The sequence below is a fragment of the Trachypithecus francoisi genome, unplaced genomic scaffold, assembly GCF_009764315.1.
Source record: "Trachypithecus francoisi isolate TF-2019V2 unplaced genomic scaffold, Tfra_2.0 Lachesis_group5, whole genome shotgun sequence".
Classification (NCBI taxonomy): Eukaryota; Metazoa; Chordata; class Mammalia; order Primates; family Cercopithecidae; genus Trachypithecus; species Trachypithecus francoisi.
This window is the reverse complement of record NW_022681470.1, coordinates 71383700-71402872: the sequence shown is the minus strand read 5'-3', so window position 1 is coordinate 71402872 and position 19173 is coordinate 71383700. Positions and strand designations below refer to the sequence as shown.

General features: G+C 42.7%; 2 protein-coding genes across 2 annotated transcripts in view; one reads left to right on the top strand and one right to left on the bottom strand.

Annotated features, from left to right (window-relative positions):
• Window positions 1-12469, top strand: part of PTPN14 (protein tyrosine phosphatase non-receptor type 14) — a 207578-nt gene extending 195109 nt beyond the window's left edge. Inside the window, exon 19 of the mRNA XM_033200155.1 lies at window positions 3175-12469. Coding sequence (XP_033056046.1) covers window positions 3175-3303 — 129 coding nt within the window. The 3' untranslated portion in view covers window positions 3304-12469. The remainder of the gene's footprint in view (window positions 1-3174) is intronic.
• SMYD2 (SET and MYND domain containing 2) overlaps window positions 1-19173 on the bottom strand; it is an 86494-nt gene that overhangs the window by 5914 nt on the left and 61407 nt on the right. The window lies entirely within an intron of this gene.

Below are 19173 nucleotides of genomic sequence, written 5' to 3'. Positions count from 1 at the left end.
CAAGTAGCCTTTGCAGTGACACTGTATACCAAGTCCTGTTAGTACCTGTATTAGTCCATGCTCACACTGCTATAAAGAACTACCTGAGACTGGGTCATTTATGAAGGAAAGAGGGTTAGTTGACTCACAATTCTGCAGGCTGTACAGGAAGCATGGCTGGGAGGCCTTAGGAAACTTACAATCATAGTGGAAGGGTGAAGGGGAAGTAAGCACGTCTTCACATGATAGCAGAAGAGAGAGAGCAAAGGGGGAAGTTAAAACATACTTTTAAACAACCAGATCTCATGAGAATTCACTGTCACAAGAACAGCAAGAGGGAAATCTGCCCCCATGTTCTAATCACCTCCCACCAGGTCCCTCCCCCGACACTGGAGATTACCATTCAACATGAGATTTGGGTGGAGACACAGAGCCAAGACCATGTCAGTATCCTCACATAACAGAAGAGAAACTGAGTCATGGGTAAATGAAGTAATGTGCCCACTTCCCACAGCCAAGAAGTGGTAGAGCTGAGATTCAGCAGATGAAGCCCTACTTAGAGCCTGTGCTCTGAACACCAGTGTGATCCTGCCTCCCGACTAAAACCTTTGCTGGGTAGGGGAGAGGAGCAGCCTTATTCTTTCTATTCTTTTAACTTCAGTGTCCAGCTACAGAGTAATCCTCATCAAACATGAAATTAAGTTCATTATTAGGTGGCTCTAGATCACATCTCATGATACTGGTCACTTTGCAATATAATTTAGGCAGAGACCTACCTGTTACCATCAGAAGCTTATAACCTAGGTTCTGTATTTTGATTCATAGTTCGAAGATTCACATGCCTTTTTTTTCTTTTCTTACTAGGCAGGGACTTGACTTTGTCCGTTTGCACCACTGTGATTACACCACTGCACTCTAGCCCAGGCAACATCACAAGTTTGTGATGTGCATTCCTTAGTTGGTGTTGAACAAGAGTGACTGATGGCATGTGTCATGTCATAACTATACACAGTTTGGAAATAGCTGAAATTATTTTTCAAGGTTCAAAGGTTACAAAGTCAAGCATACAGCTGAGTTTTTATTATTTTCTTTTAAACACTTGCTTAGCCCTTGAAAACTTCCTGGGTGCCATCATGCCCGGGGTTAAGAGCTCACAGAGCATAGTGAGTGTGCTGAGGCCACCATGGCCTCCACAGCTCAGGGGTGCTCCAGCCGTATGTGTCCTGGCTGGTCCAGGAGGATGGACATGGTGAAGGTGAGGGGAGAGGACACTGTGACGGCCTCTGGTCTGCTCAAGTATCCATGACACTGTATTAATTTCCTTTCATTAATGATAATATATATCATTGTATATACTCTCAAATAATTCACACATAGGCAGTCTCATTTAATACTCAAAATGTTCTCATTTAAGACTCAAGGCCAGGCACAGTGGCTCTACCCATAATGCTAAGACTTTTGGAGGCCAAAGCTGGAGGATTGCTTGAGCTCAGGAGTTTGAGACCAGCCTGGGCAACATAGTGAGACCTCATTTCTACACAAAATTTTAAAAATTAGCCAGGTGTGGTGTGCCACATCTATAGTTCCAGCTACTCAGGAGGCTGAAGTGGGAGGATTGCTTGAGCCTAGGAGGTTGATGTTGCAATGAGTTACGATCGCAGCACTACACACTCTAGCCTGGGCGACAGATCAAGACCCTGTCTCAAAAAAGGTGTTCTCGGCCAGGCACTGTGGCTCATGCCTGTAATCCCAGCACTTTGGGAGGCTGAGGTGGGCGGATCACGAGGTCAGGAGTTTGAGACCCCAAACTGACCAGCATGCTGAAACTGCATCTCTACTAAAAATACAAAAAAAAAAAAAAAAAAAATTAGCCTGGCGTGGTGGCGTGTGCCTGTAATCCCAGCTACTCAGAAGGCTGAGGCAGGAGAATCGCTTGAACCTGGGAGGCAGAGGTTGCAGTGAGCAGAGATCAAGCCACTGCATTCCAGCCTGGGCAACAGAGGGAGACTCTGTCTCAAAAAAAAAAAAAAAAAGTTCTCAGTTAAAGGCTTTTACTCCAAGTAGGACTGGTGTTCAGAAATGGTGCTTTGACATTTTAAAGGTTCACACTTCAATTATCTCACTTGATCATGACCACAGTCCTGTGAGATTATAATTGCATTAACATTAACATTTATTAATGTTAATAAAGGAGTAATGAGGCCAGGCGCGGTGGCTCACGCCTGTAATCCCAGCACTTTGGGAGGCCAAAGCGGGCGGATCACCAGAGGTCAGGAGTTCAAGACCACCCTGGCCAACATGGTGAAACCCTGTCTGTACTAAAATTACAAAAAATTAGCCAGGTGTGGTGGTGCGCACCTGTAATCCCAGCTACTCCGGGGGCTGGGGCAGGAGACTCTCTTGAACCTGGGAGGCAGAGGTTGCAGTGAGCCAAGACATACCACTACCCTCCAGCCTGGGCAACAAGAGTGAAACTCTGTCTCAAAACAAAACAAAAAAGGAATAATGAGTAATATTTATTAAGCACTCACTGTGCACTAAATGCTTAATGTGTGTTTCATCATTTGATCCCATGAGGCAGATGTTATTTCATACCCCATGTTATTGCTGAGGAAATGTCACTAACTAGGGCAAGGCCACACTGCTGTTAGAGGAAAGCATTATTATCCTGATTTTACAGATGAGGAAACTAAGACCCTGAGATGTCTTAAATCCTGTCATTGGGTTGTGGTGGAGTTGGGAGTACCCATCAGGTCTCACTCCAGCCTTTATGTTTTATCCAGCAGACTAGTCTGTATTTAAAATAATACACCAGGACAGGTGTGGTGGCCCACGCCTGTAACCCCAGCACTTTGGGAGACTCAGGTAGGAAGATTGCTTGAGCCCAGGAGTTGAAGGCTGCAGTGAACTATGACTGTGCCACTGCATTCCAGCCTGGGTGGCACAGCAAGACCCTCTCAGAAAATTTGAAATTAAGTAAAAATAAAATATCCCACCAGTGACACATGATGACCAGGTTCTCCAGTTGCTAGTATAAACTGTTTGATACGTAAAACTCAGCCAGGGCAGAGTCCCTTGCTTTCTCTTATACCTGGGCATGGGCAGTGGGTGAGTGCTTCCTGAATGAGGGAATGAGGAATGCTCTAAGGGAAGCCTCCTGTCTCAGGACCTTGTGCTTTCTCTCTTTTCTTGCAGAAGGTGGAAGTGCCCATGATGCTGAGGCTCCTCAGGGAGCAGAGGATGTTCATGATCCAGACCATCGCTCAGTACAAGTTTGTCTACCAAGTCCTCATCCAGTTCCTCCAAAACTCCAGACTCATTTAATCCCCCCAATCCAGCTCCTGGAGGAGGGACCCAGCTCCATCGTGCAAGGAGAGTCACCTCCAGAAAACATCTGCTCCCCCCGCGGGGGTGCAGGTGGCTGGCAGCAAGCAGGCTCTCTGAAGAGAATAGCCAAGATTATCCACACATGCCATGTATTATTTTATATGAGATAATTTATTTTTTTCCCCTTTGGAATAACTTTTGTGAATTATTATAATGCAGTTTTCCTGATAATATAGTACTTTTCATTCGAACCACATTTTGACTGATCTGCATATATATGTCAGTAGGTAAGGTTGCCTGCTGGATCATTTTGGGGACAGAGGCATGAGGGGACACATCTCTTGTGAAATTGCAGCCAGATTTGTAACCAGCCCTGAAATTCATCAGCTTAATTCATTCATCATTCATTACTTATATCCAAAGCAAAGATGATAAGAAAAGTAATTCATCCTGAAATATAAAGAAAAGGGTCTAAAGGAACAAGCACGATTCTCTTATATTTTGGGACTCATGAGCCTTGATAGACAGTTTTCTCTCTTCTTCATTTCTGCTCCTCATCCTCAGTAATCTCCTCTCCCCAACACCCCACCCCCAACTTCCCCCCAAGCTTGAGTTAAAGACAGAACAGCTAAAGACAGTGCTGCCTTTACAGTGCAGTAATTGTCATCTTTGGGGACGAAAGAGAAGCTCCGTGTTGCACTTTTCTTGACCACCCCTTATTCTGGGCTCTGGAGCTTGTGTTTCCCTGCTGGAGACTGTACCCTGGGTATTTGTTACTACCTCTCCCGTTTGCTCAGTAGGACCCTGTCTGGTGGCATTGAGGCTCTGGACCAGGCCATCTGTGCAGTTAAGGCTCTACCCTGATTGAGAGAGAATAGCAGACCTAGAAAGAGAAAGCAGTTGGGCAGGGCCTTTGAGAATTGTGGTGTTCAGGCAGGGCCTTGATGATCATTGTGTTTTATTTACAAAAGATGTGTGTGCTGGACAGAGACCCGAAAGTTGAGGTCACTAAGTCATTGGAAAGGTCATCAAGGAAACAGATGGGGAAGCTGATTTATGGGAGCTATATGGCATTTAGCTACGTAACAGGGGTCCTGGCCAGGAAACATCAAATTTGACCCCCACTGTGCTGGTATCATCTTCAGGCTTTGGCCTGCAAGATCAGAATTAATCCTACTCAGGACCCCATAGTCCAAACTTGGGGCCACTTGATGAATGATGGTAGAATTGTCATTGGCAAAGCCTTGTGCTTCTTTCCTTTTCTTCATAAAATCCACTCTCTGGTCAGTTATCTTCACTTGGAAGCCTAGTTCTTAGTTTCTTCCTGTGGCTTCATTGGTCAGTGTCCTTCTGAATTTCCAAGGTTGGTACACAATAAATCATGTTTTGTACATTTTTCCTCTTACTGCATTTTGGGGGATTTATCATTCTGTGTCTACCTTTTCTTGAGTACAACTTTGATATGCACCTTTTTCTTGAGTACAACTTTGATATGTTGTTACGTGGTGATAGGAAGTCAGAGGGCGTGCTCTTCCTGGTTGATGTGATGCCACGTCTTCCTTGTCTTTTCAGCTCAGGGAAAAGGCAGCAGTGGAGGAAGGCAGATGGAACGCCCACAGTGGTCAGTTCAAAGAACAAACCCGCAATTTAAAAAATGTAGTCAACTAGGCACGGTGGTTCACACCTGTAATCCCAGCACTTTGAAAGGCCAAGGCGGGCAGATTGCTTGAGCTAAGGAGTTCAAGACCAGCCTGAGCAACATGATGAAACCCCGTTGCTACAAAAAGTACAAAAATTAGCCAGGCGTGGTGGTTTGCCCTTGTAGTCCCAGCTGCTCAGGAGGCGGAGGTGGGGGGATCACCTCATTCTAAGAATTTGAGACTGCAGTGAGCCATGATCTTGCCACTGCAGTCCAGCCTGGGCTACAGAGAGACCCTGCCTCCAAAAAAAAAGGAAAAAAGGTTGTCAAGAAAAACTACATGTAGTAGAAAGGAAAATTTAATTGCAGGTTTTTTTTTTTTCTTAGAGTTGACTGCTGTCGGAGTTCCATATGCCTTTCTTCATTGCTGCTTTTGTCCCCCCGAGCTAAAAAGATGAAGGAGTGGCATCAAATCAACCAGAAAAAGTAGACCTTTGTGACATCCCATCACCACATGCCAACAGGTTGCATATTCCCCATTAAGTTCTTTGGAATATGAATCCTCTTTTTCAACCTGGCCAGGTGTTGTGGTGGCTGTACTTTGTAGTTAGACTCAGAATATCTGGGGATGGAGGGCTTCCCCTCTGTCTTCTGCTTCAAGGTCTGAAGACTCAGTGAAGGAGTATAACCTGCTGATCTTTGTAGATTCTGGAGTTTCGTCGTATATCCTGGGAAGAAAACCATTAGTATTACATGTATTTTCAGTGGAACAGAGCTTATAACCCTTATTATAAGAAGCTCATCAATAAGCAAAAAGGTATTTGTGCCCTTTCCTTGGAGGTTTTTCCATCCTTGGGATATTCTACTGTTAGGGATGTTTTAGCAAGTGGTCTCAGTTACTGGTTTACTGCATGATGAACAACATCAGTATTTATCTTTTATCTCTAAGCCCCAAGGTGGGCACTGTTAGAATGTCTCATGTGGACAGCATATAGATCTGGTGTGTCTTTGAGGACATCAGAGCTCATGGGCTTCCTTGAAATTCATCCACTGTCCCTGCCCTGTGCTACGGGAATATTCATTAGTGTACAAAATGCAGGGAGGAAGTAGGTTTAATATTCAACTTTCTAGCCAAAGTTTATATTGAAACCCAAAAGAAAACATTTAAGAGTTGTTCCACATATTTCACTTTTAAAAACAAATGCCTTTGGTTCTTTAGCACATTTTACATTCCTTTTCACATCTCCAGTAAATGCCAGCCTATCTCCTGTTAAATTAGCAGCAGCCATTTAAAGTCCTTTCAGTGGCATCTGCATAATAATTGCCCAGAGATGCTTTATATCTGGGAAGCAAGCCAAGGAATAAACCTTGAAGCAAAGTATTAAATTAGTTATCTAGTTAGAGCTTTTGGAATGATTTCCTAATGATGTATCAAGTCTAAAGCTAGAGCTGTCAGTGTCTATTGCTGCAGTTTGGATTTGAAGGGAGAAAATTAAAAATGGAGGAAAAAAAGTTACCATCTCACAACAAAGCCATCAAACATTTTCCAGCCACTGTGTTCGAGGTTTTCCAATGGAACTGTTTGGTTTCTTTCATCCGTACTCATTTGGATACATTGACCCGAGGTATTCATCCTTGTTTACTGTGGTCCCTGAATCATGGGGGCTGAATCTGATGTCTTCATCCTTGAGATGAGATGAGCCTGCTGGCTCAGCTGAGGAATGTCCTGCTGAGGTTTCTTTGGTTTCCTTGGGTTCTACGGATATACTGGATATACCACCTTTTAGCAAGAGTCTCTGGTAGCATTTACAGATAGCATAGACATTAGTATGCACTTCTTTCCCCAGATAGGAAGTAAAGGAGGATTTAGTTGCATGAAAAAAGGATGTTAAACATTGATTACACAGGAGTAAAGATGAATGAGCTGCTCTATTCAGTCGGAGCTAACCAATAAGATCAGGGAAGGTAAAAACACCTATATGGAATATTTTGAATCATAAGCTTTTGAGGAGCTTAAATTGAGAGAATTTTACTTTTAATTTTGTAGACTGAAGAGAGGAACCACTTTTTAAAATTATAACGAAACTGCCATTGTTTTCCCAAGGGTCACTTGGCTATCTCTGGCCCCCTCTTTCATCCGCCTGAAGAGAGGGTCTTTGTAGACTGCTGTGGGCCTTGTAGGACTTGACCACAGCTTACACCTACCTAACCTTTATCCTGCCTTCTTTCAGCTTGTGCTTTTCAGTTATAAACTCCAGTGGGTACAGCAGGCTGGCCTTTTCATCTGGCTGATTATTTTTCCAGCTTAATATAGATTGACCCATATGAAATTTCCAATAATGGACCATATTTTCTGCGAACAGACAGTGTTTGCATGGATCACCTATATCTTCCCCCGATACAGTGTAGATCCCAACACTAGATGTCATTTCTCCAGAGCAGTGCTAATGAACACAAAAGGTGTACCCTGGGTGGGCCGGCTCTTTTCGTCAACCTGCTGCCCTGCTCATAGTGATCCTTGCATCACTTGGTGAATGGGCCATCTCCTGGGACATGGAAGTCGCAGAGGTAGATAGTGCACTGCAGTTTCTGTTAAGCCGGATTGGCCATCAGGCACATCATCTTGGAGTTTTTAGCTGCTGTCCTTTCCCTATGAGCAGTCTGTATTAACTGACCTCAGCCTACTTGTTACATGACGTATGGGTCCCAAAAGTGTCCTTTGTCAAAAAGCAGAATGTGCTTGCTAGTCTCTCTTTCCCCATCTAATGGTACATTTGCTGGTGAAGATGAGTACAGTTGACCACTTCTACCTGTGGGTTCCACATCCCTATATTCAACCAAGTACAGATTGAAAAATATTTGGGGAAGAGGGGAAACCCACAAAGTTCCAAAAAGCAAAAGTTGAATTTGCCACATGCTGAATACTACATTGAATTCACGCAATGAAGTGACGTGTAGGCATCGAGTTAGGTACTGTAAGTAATCTAGAGATGATTCAAAGTATACAAGAGATGTGCATAGGTTATATGCAAATACTACACCATTTTATATAAAAGACTTGAGCATCCATGATATTCTGGTATTCGCAGAGGGTCCTTGATTGCCCCCTTTGGTGAAGGATAACTGTTTCATTACTGATTTTCATTTGGGGAAGATCTGTCAATCCCTTGAGGTGGGGGGTTTGGGGGGTGGAGGGTACAGGGCATTCTAGGATGTGTGCCAGGGAGCACGTATTCAAGGGATGGGATTGGGTCAGACCTGTGTTCTTCCTCAGTATCAGAAATAACTCTATGGAGCTCCTAGAATAAGACATTTCTGGAAGCACCACATAATTACTGTTGGGCTCTTAGGGTAGCCGTTTTTGGGAATTTAGCGTTTCCATGTTTTACCAACAATTATTCTGCTGCTGTGTTTTATTGTTTTGCCAATGGGTTTTGAGACACTCATCATGCTCTTATTGAGTGATTTCTTTTCACGAGCAGAGCAACAGCTCATCCAGCATGGTTTCCAAATGGAGAAATTCAGGTCTTTCATAGAAACCGCACAAATTTTCCAATGGCCTACAGCTTTATGGTTGGCAAACTAGTTGGCCCTATAGGGTGGCAGTAAAGCTGTCAGATGTTAAACTGCATTTGATACTTCTCTTGAATGCTGAGCAAGGAAGCAAAATAGTTCTTGTCTTTACTTAAGCTTCCAAGACATTATGGGGCAAAGGACCTTACAGATGGCATCTGTTGAAAGTAACAGCAACATGTCAGGGAGAAACATGGGGGAGATCTCATCAAATTCTGCTATCTCAAATGTGTCGTCCAGAAGTCAGTGTTATTCAGGGGGCCCTGTGAAACTTGACCACCAGCTTGCCCCGTCAACACTCAGCCTTTATCCTACCTGCTCTCAGCTTTTGTGTTTCTGTTAGAAACTCAGATAGGTAAGTATTTTTATTCAGTAGACTACCTTTCTTAATCTCTCCAGCTTAATATAGCTGCATCTTCTTTCTCAAGGCCAAACAGATATTCCCTATTAAAATGTCCATGAGCCTAGCATTGAGTATCTGGCATCCCTCAATGTCATAGACTGGAAAATGATTGTTTGGTGCAGTAAAGAGGAGGATGTGTATCAGTTCCTACTGTTTGGAGCTTTGTTTAGCCTTCCCATTTTAAAAATAAATTCAAGGACATTGAGTTACAAGGCAGAAGGGCTGGAGCTACTGGGCAGCCTGAGTGTGACCAGCATTTGTATAGAAAGTCATTGCTCCTTCTGCCATACTTTGGGCCATCAGGATCATTATTTCCCAAAAATACCATAAACTTGCCCAAGAATTTCTTTAAATGAGGAGAGGGAGAGGAAGGATTTTTGGATCAGTCCTGAAGTTGCTATCTAAAAGTTCTCTGTTTCACAAGTAATTTTCTGAACTCTGTAATGCCTCTGCTCCTCCCTACCTCCCTTTCTGTTCATGTCAGCGTGATGGGAACCACCAAATGGTGTGCTAGGGAAACCCTGCGGCCATGTTGGAGTCTATTTCACCCTAGCTCATAGTTTTAAACTGTCTTCACTGTTGAGGTAGAGCTTGATGAATGTCATGGATTGTGATGCATGATTTATCATATTTGTCTGGATTTGCTGCTCAAAAGCACCATCTTCCCTCACCTGCCACTGGCAGCCTTTCCTTGCCTTGCTTGTTAGCAGAGCATTCTGCTTACCCATGTGGCTCCTGCATTTCTTGATTCTTCTCCCCTGTGATCTCAGAGATGCTGCAGAGCACACTCCCCTTTTGAGCAGGTCATGTTTATATTCAGGCCACAAAACTGGGATGTACATGCAGTGACTTTGGTGTTCCTTGTCTTGTTCAGGGGAACGGGTGGGATTGTTGTGTGTTGTCACCCTCTTAATTCCATGAGCACCTTGTTCACCTAGGGTCTGCTGCCTTTTCTTTTTTTTTTCTTTTTGAGATAGAGTCTCGCTCCTGTTGCGCAGGCTGGAGTACAGCCTCCTAAGTAGCTGGGATTACAGGTGTGTGCCACCACACCCGGCTAATTTTTGTATTTTTAGTAGAGACAAGGTTTTGCCATGTTGGCCAGGCTGGTCTCAAACTCCAGACCTCAAGAAGACCCCCCTCGGCCTCCCAAAGTGCTGGGATTACAAGCGTGAGCCACCGCACCCAGTCTCTGCTACCTTTTCATATTTCCCCATCTGCTTTATAGATCAACTCTCAACAGTACACTTTTTCTTTTCTTTACCTACCCTATGAGTGCAACCCAGATGAAAGAGTTAAACCTTGTCGGAGAATCGTTGCCTTAAACCTCTCTAAAATATGTAATTAGGGAATCTTACTGTAATTTTTAAAAAATTGCTTGTATAGTTTCAAAGAATAAGATCTGGCAAATGACCAGATGTGGTGGCTCACACCTGTAATCAAACCAGCATTTTGGGAGGCTGAGGCAGGCAGATCACTTGAGGCCAGGAGTTCAAGACCAGCCTGGCCAACATGGTGAAACCCTGTCTTTACTAAAAATAAAAAAATAAAATAGCCAGGCATGGTGGCAGATGCCTGTAGTCTCAGCTACTCAGGAGGCTGAGCCAGGAGAATCGCTTGAACCCGGGGGTGGAGATTGCAGTGAGCTGAGATCGCGCCACTGCACTCCAGCCTGGGCAACAGAGTGAGACTTTGTCTCAAAAAAAAAAAAAAAAGATCTGGCAGATGAAAATAACCAGAATGAATAGCTAGAAAACTCAGCAAGCAGGAAGCTTCCTTTCTCACCCTTTTGCTCCCTTGCTGATAGAATCAGTCACTTACTGTTAGAAGAAATGAAAGAAGCTCTGTTTAAAACAATGATGACAGCAGTACTTAATATTTATTTCAAGGTGAACTTACATAGATTGAGAGAGGCTACATTTGGCAGAGTGATGTGTAGGAAGACCCATTTGTTTCTAGCTTCTCCCTGCAAGGAGAATGTTTTCTTCACTATAGCCTCTTCACATAGACTGGCCATTCTAGTGAAACAGGTGGTAAACCTGCCCAGAAACATTTTATCTGTTTTCACTTATCTAGGAAGGGGTAAGATTAGCTGGTCATCTAAAATCTGTATGTAAGCTATCTTCATTTTCTTCCCCAACCTTCTCCTCCTGGGAAACACAAATGCCATCTCATCTGACAAAAGGTTTTAGAGGATAAAGCTGAAAAGATTGGATTGGGATCTTTTTGTGGCTTGGGGCGGAACCTTTTGCTAAAATCTCAAGAATGCTGCTTTGAGTTTAGCTAGGGTGACTTTCAGAGCTGGAGTGCCTGGCGTTCTCAGCATTTCTCAGGGGCCTCCCACCTCTCACAACTGCAGTGTTAGCTAATATATACCTTGAGCATAGAACTGAATGCTGTAATTCAGAGCCATTTTTTTTTTCAACTTGAACATTGTACAATTTTACTGCAATTTCCTTTGAACTTTCTTGCCATTGTTTGGAATCTTAAAAATTCATTAGCCTTCTCCTTTCTGACATAAAGTTACACTTCATCAGAGATGAGTTCCTGTGTATGTCCTTTGTTCCTTCAATAGCTAATTAATGTGCTTGAGGATACTTCAGTGGAATAAAGATCTAAATATGCAGATTACTAATAAACATGTAACCATATGTAACTTGTGTTACATCAAATAACAAGCTAATCTAGTTTGTTTCACTGGACTAGGCTTGTGCTCCCTACTTCAGTATTTTGATGCTTTCCTTGCTCTTTGTTTCACAAAATATTGTGAATTTTGGTATCAAACAATGTCATTCAAAACAAATGACATTTATTAGGTTTCATTTTGAAACAATGTACAGGCAAGTCCCCAACTTAGAAACCAGTTTGTTCTTACGGTTCTTGGGCCAGCCCATAGGAGCCCACTGACCTCCACTACAGCCCAAATGGAGGGCTGTGTCAGTCAGATCTAGTTGGCTTTTGTGGGCTGACCCAGACATTTAATCACCATCTTTTCTGTTGTTGCCGTAAGAAATGCATTCCAGGTTGGGACTTGGGACCCTGAGAGCACATTCTCCCCCTATGGTGGCCGCTTGCCACCTTGCAAGATGGAAGCCCAGTCTCCTTACTACCAAAGTGTAGTTGTAAGCAGAGAGGGGGTGAGATGTTTATAGGACATTCCCTAAGCTGGGGAGTGATTTTTATCAATATTCATGTCAACTGTACTTTGGTATAGACTTTCTATCAATTTAATAATATGAAAAGCCTAAAATAAAACTATGCATGCTATTCTATGTGCTATTTTATATCAGTAAATAAGCTTATGCTTGCCAGTTGTATACACAGTTATGAGGTGTATAGAACTGACTTTGACAGTATTTTTTGCACTGTTTCCTATCTGTTTTTATAAAGTCTTATTTAGATACTGAACCTTGTTGATGTTCTCACTGCCCTTGTGCTTGCTATAAAATGTTTCATATGTGCCTTTACAAATGTGAGATCTTTGTTCTGACCTTTTTTTGTAAAAGATATCTATTGATTTCCATATGCAATAAATCTTTTTTCAGAGAAAACAGTTACACCTTCTCTTTTCTGTACTGTATATGTTTGCATTAGTTCAAAGTGCCTGGGAAAACCTGCATGCTTTGTTTTCTAAAGCCCATTTATTGCTACCCACTTTTTAGTCCTGTATAACCTTATCATACTGAAGATTTAGTTTGAAATTCCCAAGGTTGTCGCTGTTAGAAGAAACTTGAAAGGGGTGATCACTAGGCAAGTGGAGTGAAGAATACATAGAAATAGGTCTTTCTCACAAATGCAGCAATAAGCCTTGTTAAGTTCCAAGCCCCTCCTTACTCCTCCTCCACTGTCATTTACTCAGGTACCAAACTGTTGATGTGGAAAAGGCAGGCACCAACCAGGCTGCTGTAGAAAATCCAAATTCTTACTTTTGCCTTTCAGTTTTATAACAGCTCAACTTGTCTCTAGGTTTAAAGGTGGCTGTCCTGTCCAGACTTTCAGCCAATAACTGCCATAGCACATACATGGTGAACCCCTCGTATGTGGGTAGATGCTTTATGTATCCTTGGTAAGTAACAGAAAAATATAACAACTTCTCCCAGTAACGCATTGACAACCCCCAGGACTATACAAGTGGTCATTGAACTACCAGCGATCCCAACTAGTTTGACATCAAAAAAATGAGAATACTGTAAGCCACTCTGGGGTGAAAGGATATGGCAAGCAAATCTTATTAAACATACACTTAATTCTCTATGGTGACTGTGGCAACAAAGCAATTACAATTATTGAAAGAAAGGCTACATAATGTTAAAAAAGATGATAATTGATAAAAGAGGCCAATGAAAATGGAAGTAAATCAGGTAGAATGGCAGGAGAACAGATACACTAATTCGTTTTCTCTTTTGTGAGCTGAGCAAATAGAACCAGTTTCTTTTCTTTGGTTGATAAACAGAAAAAGTAGAAGTTTATTATATAATTGAGAGAGAAAACTAACCTAGTAGACGTATCTGTCTCCAAATATACTGTTAGCAGAGCTGGGGAAGAAAATTTTTTAAAAGAAAGAAACAGAATAATTCTCCTCAAAACTAAAGATAAATATTAGAAACAGCAACGCGCACACACAAATATGCAATAAGATTACAATACCAGAACCAAATATGGCTATTTTATGTGATTTTTACCTCTTGTTTTCTTTAATGAAAATAAATGGGAAAAACTTGCCAGATTTACTAGTTAAGAAACATAATGGGGGAAAAAAAACTCAGCTAAAGAAAACAAACATCTAACAAAAAGAATAAATGAAACTTGTATAAACACAGCAAAACTACTTCTGAGGCAAAACTTAGATGAATTAATAAACTTACCACATTCTTGAATAGAAGACTCATAAAAAGGCTAGTTCTCTGTATATCACTGACTCCAGTGCAAGTCCAATAAAAAATCACAACACCAGAACAATTCAGGGGAACCCAGAAGGATTAGCCTTAGTATATACTACAAGCTTTACAGCGCAACAATATAAAAGAGTATTTTACTGGCACAAGAATAGATCAATAGAATGAAATGCTGCAGAAATAAACCAAAGTTTTAGAGAAATGATCATGGTACCCTTCCAAATCAGCATGAGAAAATAAATAATTCAACAAGTAATTCAATAAATGAAAATTAAAATGTATTAAGGAATACCATGAGATGTTTTATTGTTTTTATTTATTTGAGACTGGGTCTCGCTCTGTTGCCCGCGCTGGAGTGCAGTGGCATGATCTTGGCTTACTGAACCCTGTGCCTCCTGGGTGCAGGTGATCCTCCCACCTCAGCCTCCAGAGTAGCTGGGACTACAGGCGTGCACCACCATGCCCAGCTAATTTTTGTATTTTTTATAGAGATGGGATTTTGTCATGTTGCACAGGCTCATCCTGAACTCCTGGGCTCAAGTGGATCAGCCTACCTCGGACTCCCAAAGTGCTGGGATTACAGGCAAGAGCCCCTGTGCTTGGCCTGTATATCTTATTAAACAGTTCTGCCAGGCGCGGTGACTGATGCCTATAATCCCAGCACTTTGCGAGGCCGAGGCGGGTGGATCACAAGGTCAGGAGGAGTTTGAGACCAGCCTGACCAACATGGTGAAACCCCGTCTCTACTAAAAATATAAAAATTAGCCAGGCGTGGTGGTGTGTGCCTGTAACCCCAGCTACTCAGGAGGCTGAGGCAGGAGAATCGCTTGAACCCAGGAGACAGAGGTTGCAGTGAGCCGAGATTGAGCCATTGCACTCCAGCCTGGGCGACAGAACGAGACTCAGTCTAAAAAAAAAAAAGAAAAAAAATTTCTAGCTAGATCAAAGATTTAAATACAAATTAATATTACTTTTTATAATAAACCAGTAATAGTTTTCTTCACTTAAAGATGAAAACAATCTGCCTTTGTACAGCAAGTGTCATGAAAAATAAAGTTAATGGACAACTAAAGTAAAAATATTTTTAACATATGACAAGGAGCTAATACCCTAATATATACCAAGCTCAGAAGTTATTATGAAAGACATTAATAGCAAAACAATCAATGGCCATGTGGTATCACAGAAAAATTTGGAATTTCATATCAAGGGTGATAGGAGCCTCTTTTGTTTTAGTGAAACAATCCTTTTTTTTTTTTTTTTTTTTTGAGGCAGAGTCTCGCTCTGTCACCCAGGCTAGAGTGAAGTGGCGTGATCTCTGCTCACTGCAAGCTCCACCTCCTGGGTTCAGGCCATTCTCCTGCCTCAGCCTCCCAAGTAGCTGGGGCTACAGGCACCCACCACCACGCCCGGCTAATTTTTTGTATTTTTAGTAGGGACAGGGTTTCACCGTGTTAGCCAGGATGGTCTCGATTTCCTGACCTTGTGATCCACCCGCCTTGGCCTCCCAAAGTGCTGGGATTACAGGCGTGAGCCACCGTGCCAGGCCGTAGTGAGACAATTGTTAGTGGACCCCTTGATAGCTTCAGGATGGGGGCGGGTCTTCCAAAAGACTAAGACTTGATTAGGAGCTTAGAACTTTCAGCCCTATCCCCAACCTCTGGAAAGAAAGAGATCCTAGAGATTGAGTCAGTTTCAATGGTTAATCAATCAATCATGCCTATGTAATGGAACTGCCATAAAACCCCCTGACCAATAGTATTCAGAGAGCTTCTGAGTTGGTGAATACATCTACATGCCAGGAGGGTGGCATACCACAACTCCATGGGACCAGAAGCTTCTGTGCTCAGGATCCTTCTGAACTTCACCCTATGTACCTCTTCATTGGCCTATTCATTTGTCTTTTTTATGATAAACCAGTAATAGAAAGTAAAGTGTTTTCTAGAGTTTTGTGAGCCATTCTAGCAAATTAATGAACATAAAATAAGGGAGGAGGTTGTGGGAACCCCTTGACTTTGTAGCCAAATCAGACAGAAGTATGGTTAACCTGGGAGCCTGATACTTGTAACTGGCATCTGAAGTGAGGGCAGTCTTGTGGGACTTAGCCCAGATGGGAACCACCATGGGAATTTGAAGAGTGCATTAAAGTAGGATGTATCGATGCCCATCAAAAGAAAACCCTTCCAGCATCAGAAGATAAATGGAATCAACAGCAGATACCCTCATGTGCTCACCTAGGTGGCCACCGAGGGCCATGAAATGAGTGGACATGGCGGGGACAGGCTGCAACAATGCAGAGATGCACTCAATCTAGACACATCTCTGTTGCACCCTCTGAGAAACAAAATGCCAGTAAGGGCTGTTTTGGGTGGGGTGGGGGCCCTGCACTTAGCTCACAAGTCAGGCTAATGCCAGTAGGCCCAGGAGGCTACAACTGGGTCCTGAGAGAAATCAGCACTGACTCTGGACTGGGATTTGCTTACCCAGTGGTAAATGCAAGTATGCTCAGAATGCTACAAAAGAACCAGAAGATAGTGCACCTATTCCAGACCAAGGGACACACTTTGCAGCCCACCATGTCCTCCAGTGGGAAGAGATATCTCAGCAAATGGGCGCTTTGTGTTGCATATTACCCTCAGAGAAATGACTTAACAGAGAATTGTAACAGGCAGTTGAAATATTTACTGTCTAAAATTGGGGGAGATAGTCAGGAAGGGCTGGCTTCCATGCCTTCACAAGTGTGTGCTCACATAAAATAAGGGGGGCCTAAGGGAGTGTCCCCACTGGAGAGAGTCCTGTTTTCCTGGTGAACCTGGGGCAGAGGGGTTGGGAAAGGGTGCTGGTATGACCACCATTCTTCCCAAGGAAAAGATTCTGGTATGACCATACTTTATTTTTTTTTTTCCTTCCCTACATCATCTCACCCTTCTTTTTCCTATCTGATGCAGTGGTCCCAGGACCAGGGCTGCAACTACCAGTGCTGGAAGCAAGAATGATTTCTAAGCAAGAAACTGGAACTATGTTTCTAAACCTTTATGTCAGAATTCCTAAGGGCCTGATGGGGCAGGTTAGGCCTTCATCCTATCTGGCAAAATCGGGGTTACCAGTGAATGCAGCTCTACTGCCTAATGTCAGAAATAGCCCACTAGTTCTCTACTTATGGAATCCTACCCCACCCGAAGGGAGTGGACTGAAGAGAGGCGTTCGTTAGACTGGTATTGCTGTCTGCAACCTAGACGAGCACAGAGGTGGAAGCTACTTAGGTTCCATATCCCCTAACGGTGAATGAACAAAGTTAGGGGATAAATGGAGAGGAGAAATAGCAGCTGAGGGCAAAGGAATGAGTAAATGAGTTATGTAATAGGGGAAATCCAGTATCGTGCTGACATCTTGAAAAAGGCTCAGAACAAGAGATGATATTGTCTCTTAGCTCTATTATACCAGAGGCCTGGAAGGGTGAAGACATATTGCCAAGATCACTCTCACCTGTGGAACGTGACACGCTCAACTGGAAGCCTGCACGCCTGAGTGGCCTCAGCTAGGAAGACATTTTCATGCAATAGGATGACAGCCTGGATTATCAGTGACTACATGGGAAGCTGGAAATGTGCCAGTAAATATCATCCTTTTTTATGAGGAATCTGTGGTCAGAGACCAAAGGGTGTCCTTTAGTGACACAGAAAGATATTTGGTCATTGTCCTCAGTTCCTAGGATACAGCTCCTAAAACCCTTGGAATTTCCTAAGTGACAGGAGTCTCTTTTGTTCTAATATGGCAACTCTTGGTGGGCCTCTAGGTAGCTTCAGGATGAGGGGTGACCTCCAGAAAGATCAAGCCTTAATTAGAAGCTTGTAATGTTCAGCCTCAACTCCCCAACCTGTGGGGTAGAAGGGCTGGAGACTGAGTTAATCATCAATGGCTAATGATTTCATTAAATGACTAATGATCATTGAAGTCATTAAATGATCAATGACTTAAACCCCCACAATGGGGTTTGGAGGGCTTCCGAGTTGGTGTACACATCCACGTGCCAGGAAGATGTCACATCCCAGCTCCATGAGGATGGAAGCTCCTGTACCCAAGACCCTTCCAGACCTTGCCCTATGTCCCTTTCATGTGCCTGTTCACTTGTATCCTTTATAATAAGCCAATCATAGGAAGTAAAATGTTTTCCGGACTCTGATAAGCCATTCTAGCAAATCATTGAACACGAAGGTGAGGGGATTGTGGGAACCCCCTCCACGTCAGATAGAAACTGGGTAACCTGGGAGCCAGGCAAGGTGGTTCATGCCTGTAATTTCAGCATTTTGGGAAGCCGAGGTGGGAGGATCTCTTTAGGCCAGGAGTTGGAGACCAGCCTGGGCAAGACAGCAAGACCCCACCTCTAAAAACAAACAAACAAAAATGACTCCAGCGCACTCCAGCCTGGGTAACCGAGTGAGATCCTTCCAACTGGCGTCTGAAGTGAGGGAAGTCTTGTGGGATGCAGTCTTTAAACCTATGGAGTCTGACACTAACTCCAGGGTAGTATCAGAATAGAACTGAATTGTAGGACACACAGTTGGTGTCCAAAGAGTTAGAGAATAGCTGGTGAGAGATAAAACCTCAAACATTTGGTGTCAGAAAGTGTTGTGCTAAAAACAGCTCAGCCATGAACGTCAATTCACCAAAGAAATAAAATAAATCCTTAGTGAGTCCAATCTCACTAATAAATGCACATAAAACAAAATATTTCACACATTACATTGCCAAAAACATTTTAATGATAATACAATGTTATGAGGGAGAGGAAAGCAAATACTATTATATCTTATTTGTATCTGATGCAGTTTTTTCTTACAAAAGGAAATGTGGCTATATTTATTCAAATTTTAAAAATATTCCCACTATTAGATCTTGAAGTTGCACTTTCAGGGATCTATTCCCCAAAATGCTACCACACGACAGCAAAGTTTTATGTTTCAGATCATTCATTGTGGCATTGTTTGTAATAGCAGCAAACTGGGAAAAAATCTCCTGTCCATAAATAGGAGAAGTACTGAGTCCACAATGACATGCATCCAATGCAATATTCTGTCTCTAAATAGAATGAGGCAAATCTGTAAGTGCTGAAATGCAAAGAGATCCATTTTGTTCATTTGGATAAGCAGGTTACAAAATCCTATGTCAGTACCATCCTGTCTTTGCTCTTCTAAATCTATTTATATAGATACATCATCCAGGAATGGAAAAACCTGGGACCATAAAGCAAACTGTTTATGGTAGTTAGCTCCAGGCAGTGGGACTGGTGAGGAACAAAGAAGTTTACTTTTCTCATATACCTTTCCATTACTTGAATTTACTGAGAAAGGATTACTTTT